The sequence below is a fragment of the Columba livia genome, chromosome 2 (assembly GCF_036013475.1).
Source record: "Columba livia isolate bColLiv1 breed racing homer chromosome 2, bColLiv1.pat.W.v2, whole genome shotgun sequence".
Taxonomy (NCBI): Eukaryota; Metazoa; Chordata; class Aves; order Columbiformes; family Columbidae; genus Columba; species Columba livia.
Genome location: NC_088603.1, coordinates 34,197,231 through 34,210,746, shown reverse-complemented (window position 1 = coordinate 34,210,746; position 13,516 = coordinate 34,197,231). Strand labels below are relative to the sequence as shown.

The following is a 13,516-nucleotide window of genomic DNA, read 5'->3' as shown; positions in this document are numbered from 1 at the left end:
TTAACAGTACAAAATGTCACTTGAAAATAATGTTCACTGAAAAGCACGGTGGCTTTCTGAGAACATGAATGGGAACTTTCCTTGCTTCTCATCAGATGCTTTGCCCGATCTTTTGTTTCAGGTTCTTTTATTCAGGTTAGACACTTTACATCTAGACCTGGTCAAGTTGGGGTTTTTTTGCACAGAAATTGACACTCACTTCTGTTCCTGAAAGTTTGTCTGTTTTTAGAAAGAAGTTTCAATGGAAATTTTTCTGATTCTACAATGATCTGAAATAGTAGCTTTTTCATACTGGAACAGAAGTGATGAAATACAGAAAGACACAGACTGCTAATGTGCTGTATCTGGCTGTAGCTAGAAGTGGAACTGCAGGAAATCTCACAAGATAAATACATCTTGCAGGACTTCCAGTCCACCTGCCTACCCTAATAAGCTTCTAGACTTTGCTAAGCCATACCTGACCCTGAATTATTTGTGACTGGCTCATGGGTAATTAAAAAATAACCATCTGTAACCAGGTCTTGTTTCAAAACCATACTTCTAAATAATTTATAATTCATTTACATTTAAATTGGTTTTTATATCACTAATAATGTTGTCAATGTCTTCCAGCAAGAGCTGATATACTTCACGTTCAGCAGACAGGGCAGTGCTGAAAACACCGAGAATCTCAGTCTTCTGCTTCAAAGATGTAATGAGGTCCAGCTTTGGGTTGCCACCGAGATACTTCTGTGCAGCCAGCTCTGCAAACGTGTACAGCTAGTCAAAAAGTTCATCAAGATTGCGGCCCAGTAAGTTACTGAAGTTACAACAAAAATCTTTGAAGTCACATGCAGTGCTTGCTGAGAAAGGAGAAGTAGGTGCAATAGCAAAGAAACAAAACCAATTTGTTGTGTTTTAACAGTGCAGTAAGCATACTTAGATAAAACACTCCATAAATAATAAGAGCAAACACTGGTCAAAACCAGATGTGGTGGAGCATATGCTGCTTAAATCTTCCCCAGCAGCTCAGCCAGTGTGTCTGCAGTGTCAACTGCAAAATCCCTGATGGTGCAGAGATATGTCCTTTTATAGCAGTGATCACCTGAGGACTGTATTACAAAACTATTTGAGCAGCAACACAGCTGTTCACCAAAGACTACACAGAAACCAAAAAACTCTGTTATAATCTTGCAAGTCCTTCCTCCAGAGGGGAAACTGGGTGCAATAAGCTGTTGCCCCATGTTATCCTCTGCGGAGTACTCTTTGATTTTTTGGAGGAGGTGTTCTTCATTTATTAGATTTGACGGTCTGTTACTAAATAGTACTGGTATTTATTCTATGCCTTGGAACAGAGTAAAAATGTATGCTATATACAGAGAGTTCCTTTCTCTATAGTCACCCTTATTTTGGTAACCAAGGGAATGGAGCAATTCAAATATGAGCAACCATTCCCCTCGCCTCTCTCACCAGTTGTTGGTCTTCTGCAATATTTGAATATGCATGTTCATGGAAAATGTATAATTTGTTCCTTCATCGACTGGGTTGATTTAATTTACAAGGCACTTACATTGAAAGGACTATTCTCTGCTAAAGCAGTGCCTTTCATGAAATGAATTCTTCTAATCTAATCTAGTCTAACTCATAAATGTGATTTGGTTTCATTTGCAAGTTGTATGGTATCCAGTAATATGTTCATTTTCTGCCTTATCAATGGCCAAAATTTGGTCCAATTACATCAAAAATGGTTGGTTCTGTGTCTGTCACTTGTACCACAGTAGCAGTAATTTGCATTCCAATAAAAGTTTCCTGTCTGTCCCACATGAATAGGGATATATTTGTCACCAGACTAAAATGTTGCTCTCTTTGAATTAATTCCATTAAGTGAAGAGCCAAAGTTGTGGAGACTAAATACCGTTGTCAGTAAACACTAGACAAGCTCTCCCAGTGCATAGCAGAACCATCCATCATCATAAAATGTAGGTTGTGAAATAATGGATGCACAAAAAAGTGAGTGTGTAGTTTGCTTGAGATCTTTTTTTTTTTTAATCAGAAAAGCAGCTCTCTAGAAGACGTCACATCAGTTCTGGAAGAGTTGATTAGGGTGGAGGGATGGTGCGCTAAGCACAGGACTCTGACCATGACGCACAAGCCAAGCAGCCCTGCTATTTCGTTTATGACCAAGGCAGAGAGGTGGGAAGCTGTGAGCAGCTCTGACTTCTCCCTGTTCTCTGCTTCCAGATTCAGACAGGAATCTGTATTTCTGACTTTAGCTTGTTGGCAGAGCACCAGCACTAGGATCTCATTCTCAGAGGTTGTGTGCTTCATTGTTGAGGAACACCTGAAGAAGATGGAAGGCTTTGACACTGTCCAGCAATACATAAAGGAGAGACAGAGTTCTTGAAACATGGGTACTTAGCGCTTCTGTTGATGGCCTAGTCTAAAATAGAATACAAGCGATTTGATAGAGAAAATGAATTAGCACATTGTTAGAAATGGACATCGTGAGGAGTTATATAAACAGGTGAATGTAGGGTTAGAATAAATGGATTACAGCAGCAACCTTCTTGCCTCCTGAGCAGTGGCTGACTGTAAAAGATGAAAAGATGTACCTTCACTCTATGGTTCTCTGTGAGCAATGGGCCCATCCAACAGACAATTTATCCAAGCTGTGCTGAACACCTTTCCTGTTTTGGAAGGAATTACCTTTGGGAGCTGCCTGACTTTAATGATAAAAGGGCTCTAAACAACAAATTTAGGATTAACTTTAAGACATCTGAAGTGAGAAATAAACCATCTTAAGATAGTAGACAACGATGAGTGCAAGCCTTATAAAACTGGAACAAGTGCTGGTGTTTTTCCAGTCGAGAGCCTTGGCACGTGCTTTTCCCTGATGATAAGTCCCACAGAAGGCAGTGGATTCATTTTTGCCTAAAATTATCTTAAAACTGTATTCTCACTCTCACACACAAGTGCACACATATGTTTATAGTGGTCTTCAAGAATCTGCAAGAGAAACGGGAATATTTTTGTTTGAAAATTACTTGATATTTCAGGATTTCAGATTTCCTAATGGACTAGAAATAAGGAGGGTCTGATCATATACAGTAAAATGTCAAAGAACAGAGGTATCAAGGAAATTATGTAGGGACCTGTTTTGGAACCGGTGGTTACTGCAACTGATTTATAGGGATACGTAAATTGAACATTAATCAGATTTTCATACAATAAAAATTATGAGGGATTGCAAATGCATTGGTGGATAGAAAAAAAAAGAATGATCTGAGGAGTCTGGTGGCATGTGCAAACAACAGTAGGATAAGATTTAATTTAGATAGATGCAAAGTAATTCAGCTAGGGAATGCTAATACTGAGCTGAAGAAATAAATGCATGATTGTAAAGAACAGTACTGTGACAGAGGTCCTTTGCTGATAATAGATGACAGATTAAAGGCAAGGACAAAGTGTGATGCTGTTCCAAATAAAAAATTTGGTATTTGTTTCATACTTGCACAGGAAAAAGGTGTAAGAACTTAGAGCCAAAGCAGTAATTATGTTTCTCCTTCCCTCACTACATCTCCTTGGTAAGAAGGAAATGCATGAGAGAAAAGTTAAAATAAATTACAAAAAATTCAATGAAGGATAATAACAACGTGGAAAAGTAGATTGCAGGCCATGACCACAAAGAGAAACTGAAGGAACCAATGATGTACAATTTACAGAAAAGATGAAAAAGGGAATGAAAATGTTTATAATGCAATAGAATAGAGGTCAAGGAATTATTCTGTATGGTAAAGGACAGCTGAGAGTAACTTGAACATTGAAAAGGGAAAATTGCTTTTGACAGCCAAGGGAAAAAAATAACCTGCCAACAACAGGGTTGATGAGACAGTGGAACATTTGCTAAAAAACTTCTTAGAGACACCATCACCTAGACTGCAGGTGGTCATGAGAGGACATTTAATGAGTTCATTATGTGCAAGATGATTGTATGTTAGTGCTGAGGGTTGAAATGGGACTCAGTAACCTAGGATACCTGTGCATTCCATTTATCTCTGATTCTGAGTACAAAAATTCAGAATACAGTGTTCATATTTTTATTCCACAGCTGTAAAGCCCAAAGAAATTTGAATTCATTCTTTGCTATTGTTATGGGTCTCAACACTGCATCTGTCAGCCGCCTGTCTCAGACCTGGGAGGTAAGATGCATCTTTGTATCTTTTAGCCCCTGTCAAAACCATTTCTCACAAAGGTTGTATTCCAGTGAATTACCTTTTCTTTCTAATTATTGTTTTTTCATGCTGAAATCAAACAGGGAGCAAGTGTTGTCGGAAAAACTTCTCTGTGACCTGAAACCTTAGCTACACAGCTGTTCAAATAAAACTAAATGTGTCCTTCTACAGCTTTTAAATAAGAAGTAAGGAGATCTTACCCCTTAAAAACAAAACAAAACCAACCAAACAAAAACCCACAAAACCGAGTTGGATAAATTATCCTGTAATTTTAAGTAGATGTCAGAACAGAAAGTCTTACAAAGGTGGCTCCAAACAAGCAATACCTGATTATGGAATAATTTCATTAAAAAAAAAAAATCCAAAGTAGAAATAAATCCTCTTTAATTGTCCCTTATCAGCTTTTTTGCAGCTGCTCATCTGAACAAAAAAGTTAGGAAATGGGCCATGAATAAGGAGCATACTGGAGAACAAAGATTATCTGCTAAAGGAGCGACTGGTTGCTAGACAGAGCATGGGATGTTTAGAGAGAGTCCCACTGGCACCTGTGTTGTGGGTTATCTGTTCTATGCAAGTAAATTATCATATGGTATTATCTGCAAACTTACTATTAATATATCTGTTGATGAACCAAAAATTGAGGAAGGAGCAATCTAGTGTGGTGAAACTTCATGCCCCTAACACCAGAAGCAGGCAGCACTCAAAAAATGTCCACCTGTAATACAAAGTGGCAGAGAATTCTGGCTGTGATCTCTTGCCTTGGAGGTGCTTTTGAGCATTTACAGCTGAAACCAAATCGGAGACTTGCAAAACTACCTAACAATGTCTGGGGCAAAGTCTTCCCCTTAGCTGAAATCACTCATATGGAAACATCACTGCCCATGTCCATGGCTTTTGTATGCAGAGAAACAGGGGCAGTGACTGCTTCTGTGGGGAGGAGATCATAGGGGCTTAGAGGAGCTATCTAAATAACAGGTAAAGCAAAAATTTTAAAGAATACATACCTGAGGATGATGATGATACAAAAACTCTTTGTATCTGCTACTTTTAAATTACCTTGCCCACTAGGGAACATTTGCCTTCACCTGTTCTTATTGGGTTGCCTTCCTCCCATTTCTCTGGGTTTTGGTAGCAGAGTGGAAGGGACTAAATACTGTATCAAAGGCACCTGGTGGCAGTGTTGTAGATCTGTCCTGCACAGAAACGATGCAGAACTCATCTCTGTGCTGAGACCTCTGGAGCTCATGCACTGCTAGGGGGCTTCTCTCAGGAGAAGCAAAATATATTGCTTGCCAGAACAAGGAGTGCATCTGCATATGTATCAATGTAAATATGTCACATTTCTGTGTGTAAAACATTTATCAAGTCACATGCTTTTATTTATTTATTTGTAAAACTGCACTGGAAATTTCAAAAGCAGAAGGTTATTTGCATTAGTAATGTGACTTCTAGAAAGTAGAGCAATGTTTATAAATTAATTATAATTACTTACACATGTAGATGAAGCCATGTAAATTTAAGCAACAATTAAGACACTGAATGATATTGGCTCTGCACTTGAATTCTTAAATAAGTAGCATGTTCCCAAGCATATTCTTTTACTTTTACAGCATGCAGTATTTTAATGAGCCTAACTTCCCCTGATTGAAGATATTAAAAATTTGCAATTGTGATTCCATGTTCAGTTATTTTAGCATTTTAATCATACAGCACATCCACTTATCAGTTGTTCTAAATCTCTTTTCTCTTGGTAGTGTCATTGTGGCTGTCAGGGTCTAAGGACAAAGGCAAGGCAAGATCTGTACTAGGAGGCGGTATCTTCTACTAGACTAACTAGTATGATTGGAAAAAGTAGACATGCTTTAAGGCCTATGCACCATTCTTTAAGTCTGAAGAATGCAGCAGCAAAATTCAAACTGAAGAGTGATTGCTTTGAGTATAATGAGGTGAATCCAAAAAGCAGATGCTTGTGGAGCAGAGCAGGTGATATTATGTGGAGCAAGACGGTAGTTTGTGCCTGGGCTCCCTCAGAAGGGGTTTTGTGTGCCTCCTGTGGGAGTAGGATGAGATACCAGAGACAGTGTAATAGTTTTTTAAGGAGAGTTCTTGTCCTTTGGCACCAGCATGTGCCAGTAGTAACACTGGTCAGCCCTGGGGGCAGTGTATCAAACAGCACACAGTGGTACTCCTGTTAATTTCTAGAACTTGTGTTTTAGGGGAAAATTGATTACAGCAAGTGATTTAACCTGGATGTGATCACAATGTCTGAATTCTCAGACTGTATTACTACTTCTGACTTGATTGTGATATTAAGGTAAATGCAACAGACACAGAAGCTAGGAAAGAAAATAAAAACAGCTGCTAAGAAGCAGTTTCCATAAAAGGGGGTTGCAGGCCCTTGAGGTGAGGCTGCAGGGTCTGGTGCCTCTCTGGCATCTCCCCGAACATGGGCTGTAATTAGGGAATCTAGAGCTGAGGAGTAGAGGTTAAGTCTCTGAGAAAGTGGCCTGTGGGGGCTTAGAGCAGGCACTTCACCCACAAAAGTCTCATGGAAAAAAATGCCTCAGCATTTTTCTGCCTATGTCTGTAGTGTTTTGTTTGCCTTTTTTTTTTTTTAATCAACTTTACTTTTTTTTTTTCTTCTCTGTTTTCCTCACTTCAGAAAATTCCTGGGAAGTTCAAGAAACTTTTCACTGAACTTGAAAGTTTGACGGTAAGTAGGGTGTTGACAGCAGAATGGCTTTGCTTGTCTTTACCTGCCTTCCTTCTTTCCCATTGATTTGGAGGCTGCCTGTCATTGTCTGGAGCTGGAACTTGTCATGTCACATCTGTGATTTGCCAAAGGCCAGGCAGCTCACCAGAGCTCAGAGGTGGTCTCCAAACACAAAAAGGAAAAAGGCTGTATTTCTGACAGCTGGAGGAAGGGCAGGGAGAGGCAAATGTAGTGTCAGTTCCCCAGCATCAATTTGGAAGCTGTTCTTTTGCTCTGGTGGTTAATCAGCTTTTATCCAAAGCAACATACTGCGGATCAGGAAAAAGATGGAAAGCTAAAGTTTAAGAAAAAAAAAAAAAATCAAAATCCGGGGCTTAAAGGTCTTTGTCACCATTATCAAAGCTGAATAAACAAGTGTCATAGCAGTGGGTACATAGTGACATCACTGCCTGGCGCGGGGAACATGAGATCCAGCCGCTAACAGTTGTCACGCTTCTGTACTTAGAATCCTTTATCAATTACTGTGTTTTCAAGATTGTGTGTGAGCAGATGTACAAAAACATTCATTTATGTGGGAAATTGAGGTGAATTTTTGGATTACTTACATAACACCACTGAAACATACTCACTTATTTTCTTTGAAAATGTCCAACATACTCCATTGATCTGAAAGCAGTTTTTGTTTGGATTTTTTTGTTGTTGTTTGCTGTGTGGCTGGTTTGTTTGTTTGTTTGTTTTTAAGAAAAAAGTAATCAGCAATACATTCTGGCATACATTTTGTGGTAGATAGTAAGCCAAAGAGTCTTTGCTCACATAAATTTGTGGAAAAATTACAGAGCAGTCCCAGTGAATCTATTCTGCAGTGTACTCCCGTTTTAGCATTGCTTCATCTAGAGGAACGTAATTGCTTTTGTTCCTTTCACTGTTTATGTTTCCTATTGAGTTTAGTAACAGTAAGTCACCTAGTTTAGAAAACCTTTATCTACCTCGTTTCCTGAAGAAACCTTTTATACCTAAATCATGTTCAGATCATAAGTCCGTAATGGATTTAGAATTGCTCTTTTTATAGCTTATTGATTTTTCTCTACATTACCCAAATGTTTTTGTAGGACCCTTCTCTGAATCACAAAGCTTACAGAGATGCATTCAAGAAAATGAAATCTCCGAAAATCCCCTTCATGCCCTTACTTCTGAAAGGTAATGTTAAAGCTTGGCTGCTCTTCTTTGTTGTGGTTAATTAAAATAAGTGTAAGGTGATTTTTCCTTCAGGTGGCCTTATGATAAGTGTGTGGCAGATGTAGTGGTATCTACAAGATACCGCTTGGTCTGGGTAATTAACAGCTGCCTTCTGAGATGGGGGAAGCTAATAATTTCCACACAGGTTTTCAAATTTCAGTACCTTCTCATGAGGCATGGATAGAGCAGTTTGCCATCACTTTGGCCACATCCTCTTTGGTGGAGAAGTGAGACCTTGCAAGCCCCTGGATGGGGCTGTGCTGGGAGCACCCGCACAAGCGGCCTTGGCCATGCTGCTGGGCCGAGGTACTCGTCATCCTCGCAGGGGTGGAGCTACCTGGTGTCATCCTGAAGGCAGAACCTGTCCCATCTCTCTGTCCTGAGGGGAGGGAATTGTCAAGTCTCTCCTAGGTCTGAAAGATAACTAAAATCCTATTATTAAAAAATAAAATAAAACTACTTAATGCAGTAAGCTGGGCAGCTAATTAAGTGAAAGGTATTTCAAATATTCTCTTGTCTCCGAGTCATTAATTATTAATTGCCTTGTCTTTGAACATGGCAAATTCATTTGATTAGTCCTGTATTCTGAAAGTGTTCTCTTTAGGCTGTTTATTCCAACCTGCTGCTGCTGCAAGTTTAAACTGTTTGAAGATAGTTCTCCAGATCAGTTGGTGACAGTTCAGGAGCCATCAGACAATTCCCCTCTTTGCACACATCAAAGGAATTTGCATTCATTCAGACAGATACAATTATCAGGGCTTCAAAAGCAGTAATTTTTTTCTTTCTTGAGTATGTCTTGCCTGGAAACAAAGCCAGCAAACTTAAGTAACTCATAGCATGATGCTTGCACAACACTACGATATGGTGTATAAGAACAGGGACATAAGCAGCATTCATGTCTCTAAAATGTATTTGAGACATCAAGGAGACCTTGCAGAATAATTCGGTAATATTCTTCAGTGCAGTGATCCATAAGGAAATGTTGCCAAGGTTGGTAATTCCCAAAGTATTGCACAGTATGAAGGACTTTATTCCATGTCAAGCATGTTTGTATTAACATTATTTCCAAGACCAATAAAATCAGCATTGATAACGTAGAAATCATTAGTAACTCAACAAACTACCCTATTTTGACACAGGAGAAACAAAAGAAAAAAATGAAAATCATTAATAGCCTTTAATGATAAAAAATAACTTCAGAGTGTCCTTTTAAAGTTAATTACATTTAAATGCTGAGCTTTCTTCCAACTCGCAGATACAGCTTTTGAAAAATCAGGCAGATTTTTTAAATGTGTGATAAAATACTGTGATGTACCCTTACAACCTAGCTCAGATGCAATTTTCTGCTCCACTGAATTTATCTAGCCTCTTAGCTGTTGGCTGCAAAGCAAATTTCTGTTCCTTCCACCCTCAGAGATATACACATTGCTGCCATTGGCTTAAAAAACTGTGTGAAAATTTCTGCTTCCAGTAGAAGTTCATTAAATGTGACCAATGGTTTTTAATGGCATTAGTATAGAGACAAGTAATGCCTTGTGTCCTGAAGCCATGTCCTCTCCCTGTCCTTTTCCCTGGGTGCTCCAAAGCAGCCCAACAGAGAATGTGCAGAAGATCCTGCTCCCTCCTTCCCCCCTGATTTTTAGGATGTTGCCCAGGTGCAGAGAGGTGTTGGAGGCATCCCCAGTCTGTGCTATGCTTGCCCCACTTACTCAGGGGTGCTGGCTGGACCTGGTGTTGCCAGGCAGGCATCCTGCTTGCCAAAAACATCCTCCAGCATCAGCTGCAGGTTTTCAGCCATAAAATACCCCAAAACTAGAGGGACCAAGCGGGCATTCCTAGAGATGAGCACAGGAGAAACGCTGAGATGCGGAGTTAGAAGGGTGGGTTGAAGGTTGGCACCTCTGCTGAGAGGGAGATGTTGCTTGTTTACTGTGTGCCATTTGCCTGCTGGCAGAAACAGCTGTGACCTTTAAGAAGTAATGGTATTGGAGTGCCATCTCATTACAATAGTGCTGTGTACTCCTGGTACTCCTGAGTGTCCACACAGCCAGCAGGGAGCTGATAGGGTGTATGGTGCTGAGGCTTCTGCTGTCATTTTTAGCAACCTGGAGGATGCGCTATCAGAGTCAAAGCTTCAGTCCCCACAGGGAATCTGTCCATGTCCTCAGTACTTCATGTCCGAGACAGGTCTCACTTTGCTTCCTAATACGCATTAGAAAAATGGAGAAAATGACCTCCAGCTACTGTTTTAATTGTGATCTTAATTTAGCAACATTTGTTTCACCTGATAGTTCCTTACCTCCAGTTCATTACACTCTGTTCAGCTCCCTTCCTGGAGCCAAATATAGACCTTTTCCTTTTCCTCTTACTGACCTTTTTGTTGCCTTCACAAATTCTCTCCAACAACACTGTGTAAAAGTGTTTTTTTTCCCTAGCCATGATGCTTGTTTCAAGGCTTTGAACTTCAGTTTGGTGGTTTGTGTTTAACCTCCCTGGCTGGCCACTGCTGTAGCTCGTGTCTCTGGAGAGGACTTCAGAGTCATTGTGTCGCACAAAGAGATTAACCATTGGATGTCCCGAGTTGGAAGGGACTCACAAGGATCATCAAGTGTCAGAGCCAACTCCAGCATCTGGTAGCTCTGTGTCCGTGGAAGTCCAGGCTCAGGGACAGGACAGCCCCAGCTTGGGCATGGCCATGGGCAGTGTGTCCAGCTGGATGATGCAGGGTGGGGAGAGTGAACATGCCACAAGAGCCATCCCTCTGGTGCCCCTGCCTGCTCCCTATCATCCTCTGCATGACAAATATGCACCCCAGGAGTAACACAGACCAGGTTTAATGAGAAATCCATGTTTCCACTTGAAAATCCTCTTGTTAGGATGTGTACATAGTGCTCATAGTGCTTCTATCTGATAATCTCCGCACGTCATTATAGCAGGCTTTTGTTCCCTTGTCCTAAGGTATTGTCTCAGTCCTTAATAGGATATTTTCCTCTTTTTTTTTTTTTTTTTCTTTATATTAAAGAACAACCAAAGCCATGAAAAACAATTCTTTTTCCTTTATGTTTTCCAGATGTAACATTCATCCACGAAGGAAATAAAACTTTTCTGGATAACCTTGTTAATTTTGAAAAGCTGGTAAGCTAATTTTGTCTTTCCTGTTTTTCAGAGATTCATGTTCTCTTCTTCCCTTTCCCCTCCTTATCTTGCAAGACTTAAAGTTTTCTTCTGGCTGAATTGGGAAGATGTAAACAAGGGTGGAAAACTGTAGTAAACAGGATAAAACAGCCAACAGTTTATCTCTCCTGGACCTTTCCTCTGCTCTTTTCTTTATTTTTTTCCTCCCCGTGTTCTGTGCCAAATGGCTAAGCCACTGGTGGCCAACATTGGTGCCATGATCCACTGAGTTTTCCCTCTTTTGCACCACCTTGTGGACTATTTCCCCTCAGTTAAGATCTCCTGCTTCAGCTTTCTCAAGAGTTACGTTTCCTTTTTTTTCTCAAGGCACTAAAGAAAAGGTTTCTCTAATTTGTCACCTGCCACTGGTATGCTCATTCCACAGATCTTAAACAAAAGTAAACTTTTTCATCTAGGTAAACTTAAGAAGTAAATAATGCCTTAAATAGGAATTAAGCTGACTGTAAATATCACTAGACTAACTTTTATGTAGAAGGGCACTTACTGACATTGCATTTTTGGCCACATATACTTTAGACATCATATAATGTCCACTCTGGCATGATATTACTGACAGAAGTTTGATTTCTCTAATTCGCATATTTTGTTTCTTTGTTGATAACATTTTCATAGCACTGAAAGCCACAGTTTATATATCTGAACAGTGGTGGGGTGGAGAGACTTTTTTTTGTTTTTGGTGGCCTGGAGCATTTGATCAAGAAACCAAAATCCAAAATGTTCTTCCCAGTTTCTCTAGATGTGCCATGAGACCATTGGTCCAGATAGTTATGCCTGGTGAATTGTTTCCAACTATTTTCTCTATGTGTTTACACTTGTTTGAGAATGAACATGCAACCACAGAGTTATTAATGAATCAGATGTTAAACTTATTTTCACATCCTGTCATAATGTATCATAATGTTGTCTTTCAACTTGCAAGCAGATGTAGGCTTTGAGTTTTGAACCTGAGCTCCTCTTTTTGTGTTTTCTTTTTGATTTCTGTACCTTTTCTTGTTGCAGACTTTACAGGAACACTGATTTGCACTTATGGAAAGGTTTTCTTGTCCCAAGTCCATTAACTGTTTGACCTTTCGGTGTTTGCATAAAACTCATTAGCATGTTCTTCTTCATTGCCTCTTGGAAGTACGTCCAATTAACATGTAAATTAAACTAGCCCTTGATGCGCAATAATTGTAACTAAAATCCCTGCACTGGCCCATATATTTACCTAGTGAACATGCAGGATCTGATTCTTGTTCCAATTTTAGCCAGACATTGTTAATTTGTTCTTTTGTTGTTGAACTGTGTATATGCTTAGTGTATGCTGGGCTTGCTGGGTAAGATTTCCTGTCCTTCCATCACCATTGTGTCTCCAGAGGCAGTGGGAGCTTTGCTAATTGACTTCAGTGAGGCAGGATTTCACCTTTTCCATGCAAATGGATAATGGGCATTTTAAATGGCGTGGGGTGTGGGGGGGGGGGAAGAGTCTGATGTGATGGTGGTAGGGTGAGAATTGTTCAAACTGACACTTCTCCAAATTATTAGTCAGATCGCGCCCTCAGGAATGTGCTGTCTCATGGAGCCCTGTGTATGTATGAATGCAGACAGTAGCGCAAGCTTAGGAAGTGGGGGCTTAGGAGAGATTTAAATATGAGTGGAAACTCAGGCACCACACATATCACACTGATTCGTTTGGATGCTAAGGTATTTGCTCAACAAACATGAACTTACTAACAAGATGCATCACACACGATCATGTATACATCAGTTTGTGTTTCTTTTTTAATTATAAAGGCTTTGTCTAAAGAAAGAATGTCTTCCTTGGTGTTCTGTACTCTGCTGAGCACTTTTTAGTCTCTGCTGAGAAAAATTAGGATTGACATTGACTCCTGCTTGATTTGGATCAAGCCACTGAACCTCACCTGCAAATTTGCTGTAGCAGAAAAAGAAAAATTATTCTACCATAGCAGATTATTGCTTTTGGGAAGGAATTTACTGTCATAAATGCATAGAATTTCTACTTATGAATTTCAAAGCAAAGATAGTCTCTCATGTCTCCATTTGGATCAGTATTTTGAAATCTTTCATTTCTGCATTAAATGTCTCACCCAGAGGAGGACTTGTCAGTCTAAACCATTGATTTTCCAACTGTCAGTTGGTTTAATTAAAAATATTCTCTCTT

At 39.7% G+C, this 13,516-nt stretch overlaps 1 protein-coding gene across 4 annotated transcripts in view; it reads left to right on the top strand.

The window, feature by feature from the left end:
* RAPGEF5 (Rap guanine nucleotide exchange factor 5) overlaps positions 1-13,516 on the top strand; it is a 162,622-nt gene that overhangs the window by 139,704 nt on the left and 9,402 nt on the right. For all 4 annotated transcript variants that reach the window (XM_065051278.1, XM_065051280.1, XM_065051279.1 and 1 more), the window contains 5 exons: positions 613-791; positions 4,088-4,178; positions 6,874-6,924; positions 8,034-8,121; positions 11,231-11,295. In XM_065051278.1, the coding sequence (XP_064907350.1) occupies positions 613-791; positions 4,088-4,178; positions 6,874-6,924; positions 8,034-8,121; positions 11,231-11,295 (474 nt within the window). The remainder of the gene's footprint in view (positions 1-612; positions 792-4,087; positions 4,179-6,873; positions 6,925-8,033; positions 8,122-11,230; positions 11,296-13,516) is intronic.